General features: G+C 39.7%; 1 protein-coding gene across 1 annotated transcript in view; it reads left to right on the top strand.

Moving 5' to 3' along the window:
- Nucleotides 1-19,458, top strand: part of ORC5 (origin recognition complex subunit 5) — a 66,401-nt gene that overhangs the window by 12,421 nt on the left and 34,522 nt on the right. Inside the window, exons 6-13 of the mRNA XM_026701655.2 lie at nucleotides 1,726-1,837; nucleotides 7,618-7,748; nucleotides 8,051-8,099; nucleotides 9,102-9,192; nucleotides 11,049-11,101; nucleotides 11,350-11,462; nucleotides 13,132-13,179; nucleotides 13,726-13,836. Coding sequence (XP_026557440.1) covers nucleotides 1,726-1,837; nucleotides 7,618-7,748; nucleotides 8,051-8,099; nucleotides 9,102-9,192; nucleotides 11,049-11,101; nucleotides 11,350-11,462; nucleotides 13,132-13,179; nucleotides 13,726-13,836 — 708 coding nt within the window. The remainder of the gene's footprint in view (nucleotides 1-1,725; nucleotides 1,838-7,617; nucleotides 7,749-8,050; nucleotides 8,100-9,101; nucleotides 9,193-11,048; nucleotides 11,102-11,349; nucleotides 11,463-13,131; nucleotides 13,180-13,725; nucleotides 13,837-19,458) is intronic.

Here is a 19,458-nt window from a genome sequence, read left to right as displayed (position 1 = left end):
TGAGATTATCTGGGAAGGATGCTTAGAGCTACACTTTCTCCGTGACTTCCTGGAACTCACTTTCCAGTAAAATAGGATCAGTTTTGGCTTTTGGGAAGAATTTAAAAATGAACAAAAAAACATTGTCATTGGCCTACAGTGTTTGCTTGCTTTATTGTGTTTAGTTTTTTACTAAAGTAATATTTTTATTCTGCTTTAATTTTGCCATCTGCACATTTTTGTATGGTTTAATTTGTGATGGAAACTAATCCAGGAGAGAAGCAACCTAGAACTAAGGAAAATTTTCCTGACAATTAGAACAATTAATAAGTGGAACAAGTTGCCTCTAGAAGTTGTGGGTGCTCCAATATTGGAGGTTTTTAAGAAGAGATTGGATAGCCATTTGCCTGGAATGGTATAGGATCTCCTGCCTAAGCAGGGGGTTGGACTAGAAGACCTTCAGGGTCTCTTCCAACTTTATTATTCTTTTATTTTGAGTTTTGTAGATATTTAAACGTCAGTATGTTGTCTGAAGAATTTTGAGGCTATAGCCCAGACCCTCTCATGTTAATAATGAAAAACCAGAATAAACATCTCAGGGTACAATAGATCTCTTGACTTACAAATATTGACAATTTTTTCCTGCGTCAGAAAGTTTGAAACTGTTTCTTTTCCAATGACCTGGATCAAAAAAGGAGGTGAATAAAATCTAATTGACACGTGAAGTACTTTCGATGAAAATTTAATTCTGCCCCAGTAATGAAAGGAAGTAGACTTTTGGTTAATAACGAAGCTTCTGAGATTAGGAAGATATGGAATTTTTGCTTTTTACTCCCATCATCATCCCCTGCATGGGTATTTCTCTCCTTTTTTTTTTTTTCAACGCTTCCTTCAAATGGTTATATTCACCATTTCTTTTGCATTAAAGTCAAATTTTAGAATTCACGGAAACTTCAAGTCATGAGGAAGAATCCCTTATCTGTACCTGTCCTTTGCCTCATAAGAAAATGGCTAGTCTGTAGAAGCTCAGATTTTGTTGAGGGAAGCATGCTTTAATTCTGAAGCTCATTTCCATTTTGACCTGATATTTCATTCCATTCCAAATTGTCATTTGTAGTTTATGTGCTGTCTGACAAAATTATAGTAGCTCATTATCCCATAACCTCTAGAAACATGTAAGAAGGAGGCCAGCTTTCCTTGAAAACTGGGCCCTGAATATAAAGATAACATTAAAATTTTACTATTGTAAAAGCATGCTAGAGATGAATAAAATACACATCATCACATAAGGGGAAAGCAGATTGGAAATAAAATAGTATGGCTGCTTTGAGCCTGTATCCGTTTTAATGATTTAAGTATTATTTTTTGAAATGCAATCAATTTATCCTCCCTAATAATTAAGATATGTGTCTTTGGGAAAAATAAATGTCATTTAAGTATTATTTTTTTTCAAATGCAATCAACTTATCCTCCCTAATAATTAAGAGATGTACCTGTGGGAATCATAAATGTCATAGTGCAGAAAAAGAGAATCCTAAAACCATTTTTAAAAAAATCTAAATATATTAGCTGCTTGATTAAGCTATTTAAGAGCTTCTTGTTATGCAAATAACTTTAAGTAAAATGCTGAATCAGATTAATTTCTTTCCGCTTTTTGTTTTTGCAAAACCTGAACTCTTCTTTCATTAAAAATATAACCACAGGGTTATTTTTATTTCTCTCTCCTCTAACATCACTCACTTACAGACGGAGAAGAATGTGACTGTGGTTCTCCTTAGTGAAATTGTATGGGAACTTCTTCGTCCAAACACAGGATGCCTTGAGCCTTTGCCTTTATATTTCCCAGATTACAGCATAGGTAAGGACAAAATAAGTAAACATACTGTGTCCCAAAGGTGCTTTTTCAGGAGGCAACTGGACTTTCTAGTTTTTTTCCTTGAAGATGTTTTGCTTCTCATACAAGAAGCTTCTTCAGCTCTGACACGGTATTGGGGAATGGAAGGATTTATATTCCTTGCAGACAGCTAAATCCTTCCATTCCCCACTATCCGGTCAGAGCTGAAGAAGCTTCTTGGATGAGAAGCGAAACGTCTTCATGGAAAAACAAAGAAAGTCCAGTTGCCTTTTCAAAAAGCACCTTTGGGGCAACCATAACCTGGATGACTGAGAATCTCTACAGACTTTTAGCTATACAATTTGAGATGAAGACCCTTGGAATGGTTGGGGAGTAGGAATGGATTTCTAGAGGGAGGGAAAATTGAAGACTACAGGCACTATTGATACTACTTAGGTCAGCAGTTGTCAACCGGTGGGCCGTGGCAAAATTTTGGTAGGCCGTAGAGGAATCTCACCCGCAGAGCACCCTCCCAAGCAATGGCTACGCAGAAACACAAGGCTGCGCCGCCCACATGGCCCGTGGGAGCCCTCCCCGCCCACTCACTCTTTACCCAGAAAACTTGCCTACTAAATTGCTATTTTTCAGACCATCAGCTGTTCTGCTGTGCCAGGAGATTTAGATTAGCTAGAAAGTAGGAAATGATTGGATTTCTTGCTTTCTAGCTAGTCTTTAGATCTTTGGCTCTGCTTTTAAGCACAGCTGAACCTCCCTTAGGACTGAAGGTTCTATTATTCAGTGCAGACTCATGGCAAACAAATTTTATGTGACAGACTGAGCTAGCCGATGGCAGATAGATCACTGAATGATTCTGTGAGCAACTCAGTCTGCCTGCCTGCTTTGCCTGATTTTGGGTAAAAGTTGCTCTTTTTTAAAATAAAAAATTCAATATTTGCATACATGGTGTGTTGTGAGTTAATTTTGTGAGTTTGCTTGCAAGCAAATTTTATGTGATAGACAGGTAGCCGATGGCAGAAAGATAGATCTCTGAATCTGTGATTCTGTGAGCAACGTAGTCTGCCTGCCTGCTTTGCCTGATTTTGCATAAAAGTTGCTCTTTTTTATAAAAATTCAATATTTATATAAATATTTATAATATTTACATAGAAGCCATGCTGAGCCAGTCACATGACCACCAAGCCACACCCACAAATTAGGCCACGCCCACAGAACCGGTTAGTGGTCCTTGGGATTTAAAATTATGAGTTTGGTGGTCCCTGAGGTCCAAAAGTTGGTGACCCCTGACTTAGGTGACCCTGAGGACACAGATAAACCTCCAAGTGGCCTCAACTACCCTATAAAAAACCCCGCAAATGACCAGCTGTCTGCAAGGAATATAAATTCTTCCATTCCCCATCATCCTGCCAGAGCAGAGGAAGCTTCCTGGAGGAGAAGCGAAACATATTCAAAGAAAAAACAAAGTCCCGCTGCCTCATGAAAAGGCATAATTGGGACAACCCTGACCTGAATAACTGAGAATCTCTGCATAGTTGTATCACTTTATTAATATGTCTATTAAAGATGAATAATTGCAATACCTTATTTCGGTGAACCAGACCCACGTGGTACAGTCTTTAGATGTTGGATAGTGGGGATGGTTAGGAACTAAGCCAGATACACAGAGATCTGACAAGTGAGAAACAGGGAGTCCTCAACTCACAGCACTTCATTTAGTGACCGTTCAAAGTTACCATGGTTATGAAAAAGGTGACTTACGACTGCTTTTCACACTTTTAACCATTGCAGCATCCGCTTGACCATGTGGTCACAATTCAGATGCTTGGCAGCTGACTCCTATTTATGATGGTTGCAGTGTCCCAGGGTCATGTGATTCCCTTTTGTGACCATCTGACAAGTAGGGTCAATGAGGAAGCAAGATTCACTTTACAAATGCTGTCCCTAACTTATCCTCTGCAGTGATTCCGTTCGTAATTGTGGCAAGAAAGATCTTAAAATGGGGCAAATATCCCATTTTAACAAATGTCTCACTTAGCGACAAATGTTGGGCTCAATTGGGATCGTAAGTCGAGGATTACCGTGTTTCTCACAAAATAAGGCCAGGCCTCATTGTTTTTTGAGCCCTGAAAAAATGGCTAGGACGTCTTTTTGGCGGTGAATTAATTTCTCCCCCCCCCCCACGCACCAGCGCCGTCTCCAACAACAGCGTCTGAGTCACTCCCGCTTTTCCCCCGTCCCCGTAACAACAACAAAAAAAAGATTTTGAGGTACCTGGGAGCGCCACGCTCTGCCTTTTGGTTTAATCCCGAGCGGCTGGGTGGGCGTGAGAAGAGCCGAGCGAGCGTCTCTGCTGCTGCTACCCTTGGTACTCCAGCCTCGGGCTCTGCAAGTTTGCAAAAGTCCCGGTGCACAGCCCGTTCCTGCATTCCAAGCGCCCAGGCCGAGCTGCAGCTGTCCCTCTCTCTCCAGCGCCATCTCCAATAACAGCAGTAGCAGTGGGAACCATAGAAATTACGGAGGTGGCTCCCCCACCCGAGAAGCGGCTGAAACGCTTCAGAGATCATGGGGGCTGGCAGCAGCGATGAGGAGGTTCCCGTGGAGCCTGTGCCCAGTGCGTATGCACGAAGGATTGCTCGGAGGAAAGAGCAGTTACAACAGCATGGGGGACTCGGGAGTAAGGCTGCAAGGTAATGGCCCCTCCTTCAAGAAGATAAAAGCCAGCTGTGAAATGAACGTACTTTGCAGAAGGCAAAGTCATTTTGAAACTCCAGCCTCGTGGACATTCCAGTATCCTGAGTTTGTATTTGAAAATTCTTACTTTGCAAATTATTTCTTGTCTGTTATCTTTTGGCAAGTCTCACACAGTTTGGCAAGACTTGTGTTTATCACAGCTAATTATTTTGTAAAAGCATTACAAGGTTTCTGTTCCTTTTGGATTGGGTTTGATTTGTTGGAAAAGGGCATGGGTCAGAACATTATTTGAACTTATGACCCGCATTGAACAAGTGGCACTTAAAACCAATTCTCAAAAGTTCTGGCTCTCATAGTGTCCCACAACACATGATTTGCAACCTTCCCTTCCAGCTTCCTATAAGCAAAGTAAATGTCAGTGGAGATTCTTGGTCATCCAGGTCACGGTTGTCCCAAAGGTGCTTTTTAAAGAGACAATTGGACTTTCTGGGTTTTCTTTGAAGACGTTTCACTTCTCATCCAAGAAGCTTCTTCAGCAGAGTTACGAGTCCCCTTTTGTGATCTCCTGACAAGCAAAGTCGACGGGGAAGCCAGATGGACTTAACAAACGTGTCAAGAAAGCTTGTGAAAATGGGACAAAGTTCACTTAACAACTGTCTCACTTAGCAACAGAAATTTGGGGCTCAGTTGAGGTTGTAAATCAGGGACTACCTGTACAGTCTGCTTGTGTGAGTTATATCCCAGGATCTGGATAGATGTGGGTATGCATGACTAGCCAGCACTAAAGCCATGGTAGCTGTAAACTTGTCTCACTCAATATTCTTAAATTCAGTTAATAGCCTTTGATTTCTTCCATATTAGTATTTCTTTTTTTTCCCCTAAGTGGTTTTATGAATTAGTAATATGTTTTGCCTGAGTTCGTTTTTGTATGATCTATATTACATTTATTAACAGACTTGGTTCAGATAATTAATTAATCATAGGCTTAATTTCTTATGACTGCAGAATCATTTTCTATAATTTATTTTATAGTCATTTCTTAAAATACAAGTCCTTTCCTATGGACAGTTCTCATGATTAAAAAAAGGAAGTTCCTTCTTGTTTAGATTTCACTAATCTTCGCAAATGAAATGAGTTATCTTTCAAGCATTTTCATTCATTCCAAACATCTACAGGGCATTCACAAAATATATAATAAGTCAATTTCTGATATTGAGGCTTAAGATAACAAAACACATAACACAAAGGGAAAAAAGCATTGGTGAGAGATGGGGAAAATGTGCATTAGTTTCTAATATTAAAAATTGTGTTTGGTTTGTAACCACATCAGATGCAGCTTAGAAAGAAGGGATCTAAAATGGTTCTCCCCTCAGCTGATGGGATTCCTTTCTCAGCTACAGCGGGATGGGCTGAGAGATGATTAATAGAAAGGCTCAGGGGTGGACTTCAAAAATTTTAGCAAAGGGTTCTCTGCCCGGTTGCTGGGTGGGCGTGGCCATGGTGGGCATGGCCTAGTCAGCCTCCTGCACTATGGCGGGGGAGGGCGTTTTTGCCCTCCAGAAGCTTTCTTCCAGCCTCCAAGAGGGCGAAAACGGCCTCCCCGGGCTCTGGAGGCTCTCTGGAAGCCAGACACGGGCCCACTTCTGGCCTTCCTGACTTTCCAAAAGGTCCGCTTTTCGCCCTTCCTGAGCCTCCACACGTGCCCTGCACTTACCTGCATCCAAAACGGGCCAAGTGGGGACCCCTGGGAGTGGCGGGGTGGTGTGGATGGGGCCAGCCAGGAGTGGGATTTGGGGGATCTCCAAACTGCACAGAATCTTATTTCGGGGCTCTCCCAAACCCCTGAGAACCCCCAGCAGCCCACCCCTGGAAAGGCCTGATGACTTCAGTGTTCTTCTTACATTTAATATTAAATTTTATTTAGCCTTCAATAATAGTGTCTTACATATACTGTTATAACTGAGGAGGTTCAATAATAAAAAATAAGAGTATCTAAGTAGCTAGGTTTTGTTGCTAGTACGAAGTTTCTAAAGCTATTTCACTGTGAGCTCATTGTATTTTGCTGATTTAATTCCACTTTAAACATCTCAAATATTCAATGTACAGGTTGTCCCTGACCTATAACAGTTCATTTAGTGACCATTCAAAGTTACAACTGTAGGTGAAAAAAGTGACTTACGACCGTTTTTCACAGTTACAAACTTTGCAGCAACCCCAAGATCATGTGATCAAAATTCGGACGCTTGGCAACTGGTTCATACTTATGTACCTTGCTGTGTCCCAATCATGTGATCCCTTTTTGTGAACTTCCGACAAGCAAAGTCAATGGGGAAACCAGATTCACTTAACAACCAGGTTGCCAACTGCAGTGATTCACTTAACAACTGAGGCAAGAAAGGTCATAACATGGAACAAAACATTTAATAAATGTCTCACTTAACAATAGAAATCTTAGCTCAATTATGGTCATAAGTTGAGGACTACCTGTATTTCAGAAGTTTTAATGGGTACGGGGGCAAGCAATTTATTAGAAACATCTTATTTTCCACTATCATCACTCTCAGAATGACGTACTAAGAAAAACATAAACACGTGTAAAATATGAATATCAGATAATCAGCAAATAATGTTAACATGCCTGGCAGTTAATATTTACTATATAAATGAACAAGGACCCGAAGGGACATATTAATAAAATGTTTACCCTAGTTGAAAAAAAGGTAATTTCATTGCTTGAGGCTTAGGAGATTGCTTTGGTCAATCTGGGTATCTGATAAAAAAGAAGAAATTGTGGTAGATGTTTTCTTCAAAGAGAATTGTATCTAAGGAAATTGAAAGCATGATGTGATTTTAATGAAGAAGATTTGGGCTGCCTGTGATTGGCTTAGATTAGAATATTACTTGATTAACTAGAGTGAGCTAGATAGTTAAGTAGAAATCCTTTTATTTTTTCAAAATGGCTTAACAGCAGGTTTCTTGGTCTTACATAAAAATTCTGTGTGATGTCTCCTGAATTTTAGCACTGAAAAACAATGCAGCAAGCCACTCTCTGAGCCTTAGTGAAAAATCACGCTGTTGTTGTTTAATTCAAATAGGACATCTGCAGAAGATTCTGTCCCATGATCATCCTCCAGAATATTCTTTTGATTTTTATGCCGCATATATCAATATTCTTCTTGGAGTCTTCTATCCAGTCTGCAGGGACTTGAAGGAGCTCCAACATCTGGTGAGGGATCTCTTTGGTATTCTTCATAATAAAGATAAAATAACCTTTATTGTCACATTTTTCTGTGAACACACTGGCAAATATTAAAAAATAAAATTCTAATTCTCTCTCTCTCTCTCTCTCCCTCCCTCCCTCTCTCTCTCTCTCTCTCTCCCTCCCCCCCCTCCATATGCACATACATATACATATATACATATGATTGATACATACACACACACATATTTCACAGGCAATTTAGAATACATAGTGAATCTTTAAGTTCTAAACGATACTAAATAAACCTTTCACTCTCTATCTTACAGGCTGCACTTAATTTTTCTAAATATTGTGAACCTGTGGTCCAAGGAGAGGGTGAGTGGTTTACTTTCATATGAATGCTTTTATATGAATGAATTCTGCCTTGTCATGGATACATATAGGTTGAGCAGCACAGTAGCCTAGAGGTGAAGGTGCTTACCTCCCACTCAGAAAGTTGAGAGTTCAATCCCAGGCAGCGGCAGATGTTTATCAGGACTCAAAGAGAAGATATCTGCTGTGAACTCCGCTTAGGCATCAGGAAGGGCATCCAGCCAGTAAATGCTCAGCTCTATTCAATCGCCCTGACCCTGTCCTGATAAAAGGGATTGTAGGGTCATAAAAAAAAAATGGAACACATATGTTGGTTCAATAGGAGACAAAAATTACACCAGAAATTACAAAGCACTAAGCTATGTGGAAAATATCTCAGGAGTAAGCAGCGGCAAACAATTTCCATATTTTGGGCAATAAAACTCCATGGAAAACTCCCTGTAGTCACCGAGTGTCAAACTAGACTGAAATGATTTTTTTTACCTATTTAATATGTAGGAAGTAGAAAGCCTCTGGGAAATAGGCTCCTACCATTCTTATTCCAGATCTTAAATATGACCCTGTACTATTAAAATGCAGGCGTTTTTCCACAAAGTTTGGTATTACAGTCTTTGCTGAGCCTGGGAGATGCATGTAGATCACTTGCTGCCCACCTGTGGAAAGCCATGAAAAGAATTTCCAAATAAAATTGTGGATGCATTTTTTTATTTTGCTTTGAAAGTTTTGTGGTTTGAGATTAACTCAAACAGTGCGGTTTCCGTATCATATAGATTCAAAAGTTACTGTAAGCTTCCCCAGCTTAGCACTTTACTGATGTATTCCGACTGCAGATCCCAGAATTCTTAGCCTGAAAATAATTTAGCCATGTTGGCTAGATATTCTGGAACTTCTAAGTGAAGGATGCATGGAGTCAGAGAAAACTTGAATAAAGTTGGCAATGATTGTTATATAGCTGGGTGCTCTTCAGAGATTGACCCTGATTAAATTGTCTTTCCATGGTTACAGCGAATGAGCGCGACACACGCCGACTGTGGAAAAACATTGAATCCCATTTGAAGAAAGCTATGCAGACGGTTTATCTTCGAGAAATATCAAGGTAACGGCTTCTCTTCCTTCCCCTTATTATTTTTTTTTACAGCAACCTTGTACTATCAAATATGAAAGGGTTTTTATTTTCCAATTATGATGAGTGTCCCTATCTGTTTAAACTCTGCTTAATATGGGTCAGAGTTTATTTCTTTTTACCGATGAAAAATATGCAGTTACTCAAATGATATGGAAGGCATGCAGTGTGGAAGGTTTCTTGTATGTGTTCACTACTAAAAGCAGTTGCAGATAAGGGCAAAATGCTGAGAAAGAACTGTGAATTGTATATAGAATAACAGAGTTGGGAGGGGCCTTGGAGGTCTTCTAGTCTAATCACCATTCAGGCAGGAGACCCTATACCATTCCAAACAAACGGCTGTCCAATCTCTTCTTGAAAAACCTTCAATCTTGGAGCACCCACAACTTCTGAAGGCAAGTCATTTCACTGGTTAATTGTTCTCACTGTTAGGAAATTGCTCCTTAGTTCTAAGTTGGATTTCTCCTTCATAAGCTCCTCTTGTCCTGCCTTCAAGTGCTTTGGAAAACAGGTCACCTCATTGAGAAGCTGCTATTTTCTCTTTATGGGAAAATCACTGGTATCAATGGGCATTATCTATATTCTTTCTTATGAAAGGTAATATGATGCCAGGGTGAGACTGAAAATCTCCCCCAGTTCCACACCTCCAGCGTGATTCAGACCCTGTATGTAGAGAGAGAGAAAGACCGCATTAGTCTTTATGTCCTATTATCTAATTTAACCCTCATATATATAATTGTAAGAGAAATAAAAGGTAAATATTCCTTTTAAATGAAGCTTGTTTTCTATTGATTGCAAGTGTGGAAACAAACTGCCATCACAATTAAAAATGTGTGAAATGTATGTTATTGACGTCAGATAAAAGGGTCTCTGAGGAGAAATTCAGCCATGATAGCTGAAGAGGAACGAGAAGTGCTTCCTTTTTAAAACACGATATGCTAGCTCTCCAGCTTGACCTCTTAAGACAACTGAGAGCAAAACCTGAGTGTTGATGGTTTTTTGGGGGAAAGTTGCAACTCTCCTGCCAGTTTGCATAAGAGCGTTTCAGTCAAGACATGATGTTTCTAATGTGAAATGTTTTATTTAAAAAAAAAAAATCAACGAGGAAGTCTAGTTGTCTTGTTTGGAAAAGCACCTTTGGGGCTACATTTCTTAAGGTTTTTGGTTGTTTGCAGAAAAATGGGTAGCAAATATATTTTATCTCATTCCTCCGTTTATATCAGTAACGTATTTCAACCTTTTAATTAACATCTGATATAAATATATTTACAGTATGTTGAATCTCTCTAGTAAGGAAGTATCACATGAAATGTTAAATAATAAACGTTGATCTCAGTTTAGGTACTGAAATACTAATACTTTGCCAGAGTGACTGATGAATTTCATTTGGTCTTTTTTTTTCTTTGAAAGAAGGGAAAGCTTATTGATTCACGTCTAGTATTTATATAATTTGCACAATTACTTAGCAAAAACTGTTTTCTGATTCTCTGCTGAACGTGTATATTTTGAGGTAGCGGGAAGGCAGCTTTATGTTTGGATAAAATTTCCTGTATTGTACCTAGGACAATAGCATCACAGCTTCATGAAGGAACATTTTTACAAAATGTTTAAAATAATGCCGGGTTTTGTCGTTAGTTGTCAAACTGTCTATCCAGTGAAATAATCTTGTATTGTTCCTGCTGTAGATGTACTGTTAAACAACTTCATCGCTTTACTCCTTTAATCCCAAAGAATCTCAAATGTATCCTCTTAAAAAGGAGGATAAAAAAACCCTTTGCTCTCAGCCACGACAAACACAGGGCTTTTAAATGGCTACCTTGTCTTTTTAGCTCCCAATGGGAACGATTACAGCAAGATAATGGAGAACCTGGACAAGTAAAAGGTATGTGTAGCAACAATAGTTTGGCTTGTGTAAATTATTGATGATGAGAGGAGCCTTAACAATTTAGAACAAATCTGCAGGCATTTATAAATATACCAGCAGCTTCAACCCCTTCCCCCAAACCAAAAACAATTTTTTAAACAATCTTAATCTGTGGGCAAGAACCTTTAAATTGATTTTTTTTTAACATGAGCTTTTAAGTTGTCAGATTTAATATTTCTTTGTTTTACCGTTTTTCCCCCCCCCAGGACTTTCAGCCCATGCTCATGTAGAACTGCCCTATTATTCCAAGTTTCTTCTAATAGCAGCTTATCTAGCCTCTTATAATCCTGCCCGGACAGATAAAAGATTCTTCCTTAAGGTAATTTAAGTTTCTTATTTTTGTCTTTAAGGTGTCGCAGATTCAAATATTTTTTTTAAAATAATAGTTTCTATGGAAGATTTTTTTACACGGATAAAACATGAAAATATCTAAAGGAAAATGGAAAGTGCAAAAAGCAATGCAGTTCGGACAAGAAAGAAAAAAAAAGATAAAGAAGAAAGTTCGGATCTTCTTTGCAGAAGCTACAAACTTATAAGTAGTCCTCACTTAATGGCCATTTGTCATTGGTGCTGAAAAAAGGACTTATGACTGGTCTTTGCACTTATATAACCATTGCAGCCTCTCTGTGTCCGTGTGATTGCAATTTGGTTACTTGGCAACTGTTGCAAATTTATAATGGTTGCAGTATCCTGGTCTTGGGATCAGCATTTGTGACCTTCCTAGCCAGTTTCCAACGAAGCTCCAATCATGACCTCAGGTGTTTCGCTTAAATGACCACAATCTGAAAGTACTTTAAATAAAGCAATATTCCAAATTTAGCTGTCTCTTAGTCCGTTCCTAGCTCTCACATTTCAGACTTAATGGCCAGCCTTCAGCTATTTAAATCTTTGTAATTATTTCCTCCCTTTTTATATTAACCTTTCCAAGGAGTTAAAAATGCCCTCCCAGGGTGGTTTAGGGCACTCTTGACACTTGAAATATCTCTTACCTGCTTTAAATTTCTCAATTCCAGCAATCTGTGTAGAGTCTCAGTCATCCAGGTCATAATGGTCTGGAAGGAGGAGGAGGAGGAGGAGACCATTTCTCTTCTCATCCAAGAAGCTTCATCGGTTCTAGCAGGATTAGGGAGGGGTGTTACAGAAGGATTAGTTCTGATAGGAAGGATCATATTTCTTTGCGGTCATCTGGACTTAGGCACTCTTCTTGGAAGCTCTTGAGGCCACTTGGGGCCCTCAGGCTCACCTGTATCAGAGTGCAAGTGGAATATTCTTGGAATTGTTGAAAGGAATTGTAAAGAGGAGGTAGATGGAATCGTATCCCTCCCTTCTGTTGAGACAGGGCTATTCAATTTTGATGTAGATGGCCTCCTTGACCCCTCTTTTCAAACCAGCTGTCCTCTCTGTCTACATCCTGGATAGAGGAGAGGACAGAGTCTGCCATCCAAAACCCCAGAAAAGTTCAAAGTAATTGAGGATGTAAGAGCAAGAGGCTAGGTTTAGTATTGATGAAATACCATATAAATGAAGGCCAGATAGTCATTTGGCTTAAAAATAAATTGGATGGGAGAGACTTACCTCAGAATAACTTTTGACTAACCAACTGGATTGCCCGTTGACTCAAATGGCACTCATATGATTTCAGGGCTTATGGTAACAGGTCATAAATGTGGTCAGGTTGCTAAGCAACCCAGATCACAATCATGGGGCATCCAGAACTCTTGGGAACCAATCCTAACCACCATTAGTTCAGCACCATCCTAACTTAGGAAGGTAGTTGACCGGAATGATTGTAGGTTGATAGTAGACATTCCAAGCTGGAAGCTCCATTGCTTTGCTATTGTTACGTAAATGGTTAATGAAGAAAAAAAATAAAAAGAATTATAGTTGTAATATGCATGCAGAAATACCCTGATTCTCCACCATCTCCCAGGTGGTTGCCAGTTCTGTAAACGTCTTCTTAATCATGACTTTCTTCGTTTTACTTGCAGCATCATGGGAAAATTAGGAAGGTAAACTTTCAGAAGAAGCATGAAAAGGTATTTAGCTCTATGTTTCTGATCTATATAAAAATGTTGGTTCATATATATTCTGAATTGTTTAACATACAGGTAGTCCTCAACTTACAACAGTTTAGTGACTGTTCAAAGTTACAACAGCATTGAAAAAAGCGACTTATGACCATTTTTCACACTTCTAACTGTTGCAGCATCCCCATGGTCACATGATCAAAATTCAGGGGCGTGGCAACTGACTCACATTTATGATGGTCAGTGTCCCGGGGGTCACATGATTTCCCCTTTTGCAACCTTCTGACAACCAGACTCCCTTAATGACGGTGTTACCAGTTTAACAACCACTGTGATTCCCTTAACAAACATGGCAAGAAAAGTCGTAAAAGGGGGCACTTGACAAATTTCTCACTTAGTGACATCAATTTTGGGCTCAGTAGGGGTCGTAAGTTGAGGACTATCTGCTCATATGGGTTTGGGCAACTGGAGTAGTAAAGTGAGCAAGATTAGTTCTGCAAGATTCCAAGCAAGTACAGTTAACAATTCTTTTTATGTTTTAAAAAACCACAACAGACCAGCAACCATCTTCTGGGGCCAAAGCCCTTCCCATTGGACAGATTGCTAGCCATCCTCTACAGCATTGTCGACAGCCGAATTCCTCCAACTGCAAATATATTTTCCCAGGTGAGTGAAACGGTTGCGTGTTTCAAGCTTTGACACAAATTTCAGACCTCTCTTACGTACAAAAGAATCACAAACTTGTTACTGCTGGTGTTACAATTACAGGTCTTCCCTGACTTAACAACAGTTGATTTAGTGACCGGTCGAAGTTACAGCGGTACTGAAAAAAGCGATTTATGACCATTTTTCACTCAGCCATTGTAGCTTTGGAAGCCATATTGAGACCAGATGCTCCCACACTGCCACATTTTGAGCCTGGGAAAGTGGGAGGGTGGAAGTTCTTGGCGTATGTTTAGTTAGACAAAATAACATCCTTTTTGTAGTTCAAGGTCATGCTAGTGTGTGCATATGTGAGGGGAAGTATTAACTTGGGACGGATGATGATTGGGGCATGTGATGTGATGAGGGGGTTGGATTTGTAGTTTTGATTACTGCAAGGAAGCCCCGAATTTTCAGATTCAGGATTCCCCCAGTTACTATCCAAATAAAAAGAGAACTTTTGAGCAATGTCTGTCTCGGAGTTATTGGTTGGAGTGGTGGTTTGCTGGAACTCTGACAGTAGCATTCCCATAATTACATGATCAAAATTTGGATGCTTGGCAAGTGGTTCGTGACAGTTGCAGGGTTGTGTCATCCTCTTTTGCAACCTTCTGACAGAGTCAGATGGGGAAGGCAGATTCACTTAATGATTCACTTACGAACCATGGCCAAATTGACATAAGTGACTCAGGCAAGGCATTTGTGATTTTTCAATTAACAAGTTCATTGTTTTGACCCGGCTCCCAAATGCGACAAACCCTCTGTAGTTAACTAAATGTTTCCTTAATTAGGAGCTCCAGCAGCACTGGCAAAACGTCTCTCTCTCACACAGCAGGCTAACAAGTCTGCCACATTTATTCATCTCCACCCACTGCCTTTTATCCCCAGAGCTAGGGTGGGGCTTCACTAGCAGTGGTGGCTCTTCTATCCCAAGGACCAGCCCATAGATTTCCACCGCTCTCCTCTCCTCTGCCTTCTGTGCATCTGTGCATCAGGCACTGGGCTCAAGTGTTCGTCCTCTTCCTCATCAGCCACCTCCAGACCTGGGGGCTGTTGACTCTCCATCGGAGGGCTGACGGACGGCCCAGTCTCCGCTTCTGTCTCTCCCTCTCTCTCTCTCTCTCTCTCTGCCAACTCCATTCCCTCTTTCTCCTCAGAGCTCTCAGGTTGGCTTAATGCTGGCCTTGACTTCTACACTACTTCCTCCTCTGATTTGGCTGCTGGAGGGGCTGGCAGCCGACAGGCTACAACAGCATGTTACTGTTTTTGCCTTCCAAATATACTTTTTGCTTATTCTGTAAGGATTTGGGTTTTATCATGTGAATGTGCACTAGATGGCACTGTATCCTCATTAATAAAAACAGTCTCACAGCAATTTTATAAAAGCAAATGAAAATGGTAGCAAATAGAAAGGGGGAATAAAACCTAATACAGCTCGTGGGATATAAAAAAATACTCCTTGTTTAATCTCTCCCATAAAGGACAATTGAATACTGGACCTGCTTACTTGAACAACGAATATATGAATTCATATATTCAGGTCTAATTTTCTGTATAGTAATGTGGCTTTACTTTGCTTTTATTTATAAAAAAACAACTTTTGAGAATAAATGAATTTGTTCTGTCCTTTTCAAATTTGTTCACTCATTCTGCTTTCTCAATCAACTTTTTGTAAATGTGCCTTTTTTAGTTGAACTTTGACGAGCTGCCTAATCTGAGCATCAATCTAGAGTCTGAAAAAGGAAAATTATGTTAACAAGTGATGGAATTAAGTCAGTAATTATTTTAAGTCTGTTGGAAACAAGGGGTTTGACTTTGCGACAGAAAAAAAATAAAATGAAAAGCTAAGATCACAGTTCTCACATTATCAGAGCTAAAGAATAATTTAGTGACATACAAGATTTATTAGAAACCAGTTTGGGTATCTTTAAGCTGAAGAAGATAATCTTCCTTCAGTTTCTTTGTTTGATGATCAGCTAGAAATCACCAGTCTGTAATTTGATTTTTTTGATTGTCTTCTTCCTGGGATCTTCTGATTGATGGAAGAACCCATGTATTTTATTTGGACAATCGGGAAATATAAAAGCTTGATGCTCAATAGGTGGACACAGCTCAGAAACTTTCAAAGCTAAATCATAACTGTCTTTGTTGTGTTGGAATCACTGCAGAATAACAGAATATCAAAGTCGGAAGGGACCTTGGAGATCTTCTAGTCCACCCCCCTGCTCAAGCAGGAGACCCTAAACCGTTTTAGCCAAATAGTTGTCCAGTTCCTTCTAATAAGCCTCAAGTATCGGAGCACCCACAACTCTGAAAGCAAGCTCTTCCACTGATTAATTGTTCTCACTGTCAGGAAATTTCTCCTTAGTTCTAGTTTGCTTCTTTCTTGATTAGTTTCCATCCATTCCTTTGGGGAATAGAGAATAAAATAGAAATAGAATAGCAGAGTTGGAAGAGACCCTGGAGGTCTTCTAGTCCAACCCCCTGCTAGTTTGACCCCCTCTTCTTTGTTGCAACTCCTCAAATATCATGTCACCCCTTGTCCTTCTTTTCATTAAACTAGACATACACATTTCCTGAAACCATTCTTCATATTTTTTGGCCTCCAGTTCCCTAATATTCTTTGTTGCTCTTTTTTGCGCTCTTTTTAGAGTCTCAACATCTTTTTTTATATCATGGTGACCAAACCCTATGCAATATTCCAAATGTAGTCAAAGCACTCTAAAGTGTTGTACAATTGTAGCTAATATTTCTTTGTCACAATACTGCGTGGAACAACTTAATTTTTACCGTGTTTCAGAATATACACCAGATGGCACTTATATCAAAGAATTCTAGTCTGAAGCTTCTTTTAGACAGCTTCTTTAATGATCTGACTCTTATTAAAATCTTTTCAAAAGCCAACGCTCCGTTCAAGGACTTGAAATTGAGCATAATAAAAGTGTATATTTCAATGCATGTGATCGTCTCCCATGAGATTGTAGACAAAGAAAATGAACACTAGGAGGACGAAGAGAGCAGCATGTATATTCACCACCTTGAGTTACTTAGAAAATAATGCAAGTGGGATTTTAAAAAGTCTAATAAATAAATAAAACCTGGACTAGACTGTGTTTACCAATAAAAGGACCCAGAACTGGTTGAATAATTGGAAAAGAGAAGACCAAAAAGAGACATGATTGTTATGTTCATTATCTAGAAGATTATTACCATGTAGAAGATGATCAGGACTTTGAATTTATATTAGAATATAGAACAAGGAGCAAATAGGTACACATTATCAGATTGTTCATTTTAATTGGACATCAAGAAAAAATTCCTAATAGTAAGACTTACTCTTTAGGACTTTCTGGGTATTCTTCTGCTCTGGAAGTATTTGAGCAGAAATTGGATAGTCATGGAATGGACTACTAGATCACGGGTGTCAAACTCGCCGCGTCATGTTTATGTCGCGTAATGCATCGTGACGTTTTTTGCCTTGGTGGAGCTGGGGTGGGAGTGGCCTGTGTATGACGCATCCAAGCCACGGGCTACCAGAGTGACACTCCTGGACTAATTCATCTTTAAAGTTCATTTCGTTCTATAATTCTTTACCATTCAAAGAAGATTCACCTTATTGACTGAAATATTCCATGTCCCCAAACCTCAAATGATGGCAATTGGGCATAATAGCCCACAACAATATATTTCTGTAGAGATAGAAGGATGCGCAATAGAAATTAGCCTCTGAGAAATTCTATGATAATCCCATAAAAATGTCATGAATGGTAAAGCATGGGCACACATATTTCTTTCATGTGTGCCCATGCTTTTACACACACATGCACCCCGCCCAATATTTAAATGCTCAGGTATAACACAGATTTGAGACACACCTGTCCTGATGGATGTCAGCTGCTCAGGGTTGAACAATTACAGCAGTAGCCCTTGGAATTCAGTCTAGATGCCTTATGTAGCCTGATTGATTCAGATTTTTAACTGGAAGAAACAGAACTGGTAAAAATGATTTTTTTTCTTATACTCAGGAAAAGCCCCCTCTCAATCCCCCCCAAAAGATCAATTCCACACACCCCTGCCATTCTTTTCTCTGTTTTAGAATACTTGACAAATCAGTGTGAGAGGAATTTCATACCCATTACAGGTAGTCTTTGACTTACCACCACAATTGAGCCCAGAATCTCTGTTGCTAAGTAAGACGATTATTCAGTGAATTTTGCCTCCTTTTATGGCCTCTTCATGCCACAGTTGTTAAGGGAATCAACCCGACTGTCAAGTTAGTAATACAGTTGTTAAGTGAATCTGGCTTCCCTGTTGACTTTGCTTGTCAGAAAGTCGCAAAAGGGGATCACATGATCCCCAAGACACTGCAACCGTCATAAATATGAATCAGTTGTCAAGCATCTGAATTTTGATCACATGACCAGAGAGCTGCTTCCACAGTGTGAAAAACCACCATAAGTCATTTTTTTCTGTGCTCGTAACTTTCAGTGGTCACTAAATGCTCTGTTGTAAGTTAAGGACTATCTGTATGAACTTCAGCTTTCTATTATTTTCTGTTGGGCAAAGCAGACTATTGCTATAAGCAGTCCCTGTTCCTGATGGCCAAAAATTGACCTTGAGAACATATATTTTTGCTTTAGTGGTACATTCTGGTTTTTATGTTCCTTCAAACATCCCTGATTCTTTGAAGTCAAAGAAGAGTACTATTTAAAGTGGATAAGTATTTTCTGCCTCTGGTCCGTTTTAATCTGGAATATGGTATGGCACTTAAGACTTTACTCCTCAGAATGAGTCTACAATAATAACTGTTTTTGACCTCTGCTATTATGTTGTACTTGAAAAGAGATTTTATAGAGGTAATATTTTCTTGTAACCAAGTTGCAGAGGAAAATTGTCCAGTGCACCGTACGACCTACCCCGAAAGTAAGTCCTAGCTTGATTTTTACACGTGCACCCAATATAAACCCTACCCCCAAAATAAGCACTAATTAAGATCTCACTCACTTCAGAGTGCACAGGTTAAAATTAAGCTAGGGTAGGGATGGGAGGATGGAGTTGCCCTGTTACTTACCTTTGGACAGTTGTAGCCTGGCCTCGCACACCCCGACACCTGCCTGGCCGGCCCATTTCTTCTGCAGCCGGCAAGGCTGGCAAGGCTTTCCTGAAGGCCTCTGTAGCTTGATAACAAAGCTCCGGATCGATCCAGCGCTCTATTATCGGCTGCAGAGGCCTTCAGGAAAGCCTTGCTGGTCACAGAAGAAATTGCTGAAGGCCTCTGACAGCAAAAAGGAGGCTGGGGGTGAGGTTAGTCGGTGGATGATTTCCCCCGAAAATAAGACCTGGTGCCTTTTTTGGTGGCAAAAAATATATATGACAGGGTCTTATTTTCGGAAAAACACAGTAACAACTACAGACCAGGCTTGAATTTGTTTTTGCTGTGTATTCTAAAAACACTTAATTGTTGCCATGTTGGTGTTTATTAAATTGCAGCAGGGAATGGTAATAACAAAAAGGTAACTATATTTGGTAGAAAATGTTGGTTTTCCTATAGATCAGAGGCCTTTCTTTCATGTTAAAATTTAATTA

Source organism: Pseudonaja textilis, chromosome 5, assembly GCF_049901715.1.
Source record: "Pseudonaja textilis isolate UNSWEBS1 chromosome 5, rPseTex1.2, whole genome shotgun sequence".
Taxonomy (NCBI): Eukaryota; Metazoa; Chordata; class Lepidosauria; order Squamata; family Elapidae; genus Pseudonaja; species Pseudonaja textilis.
This window is presented reverse-complemented; position numbering and strand designations above follow the sequence as displayed.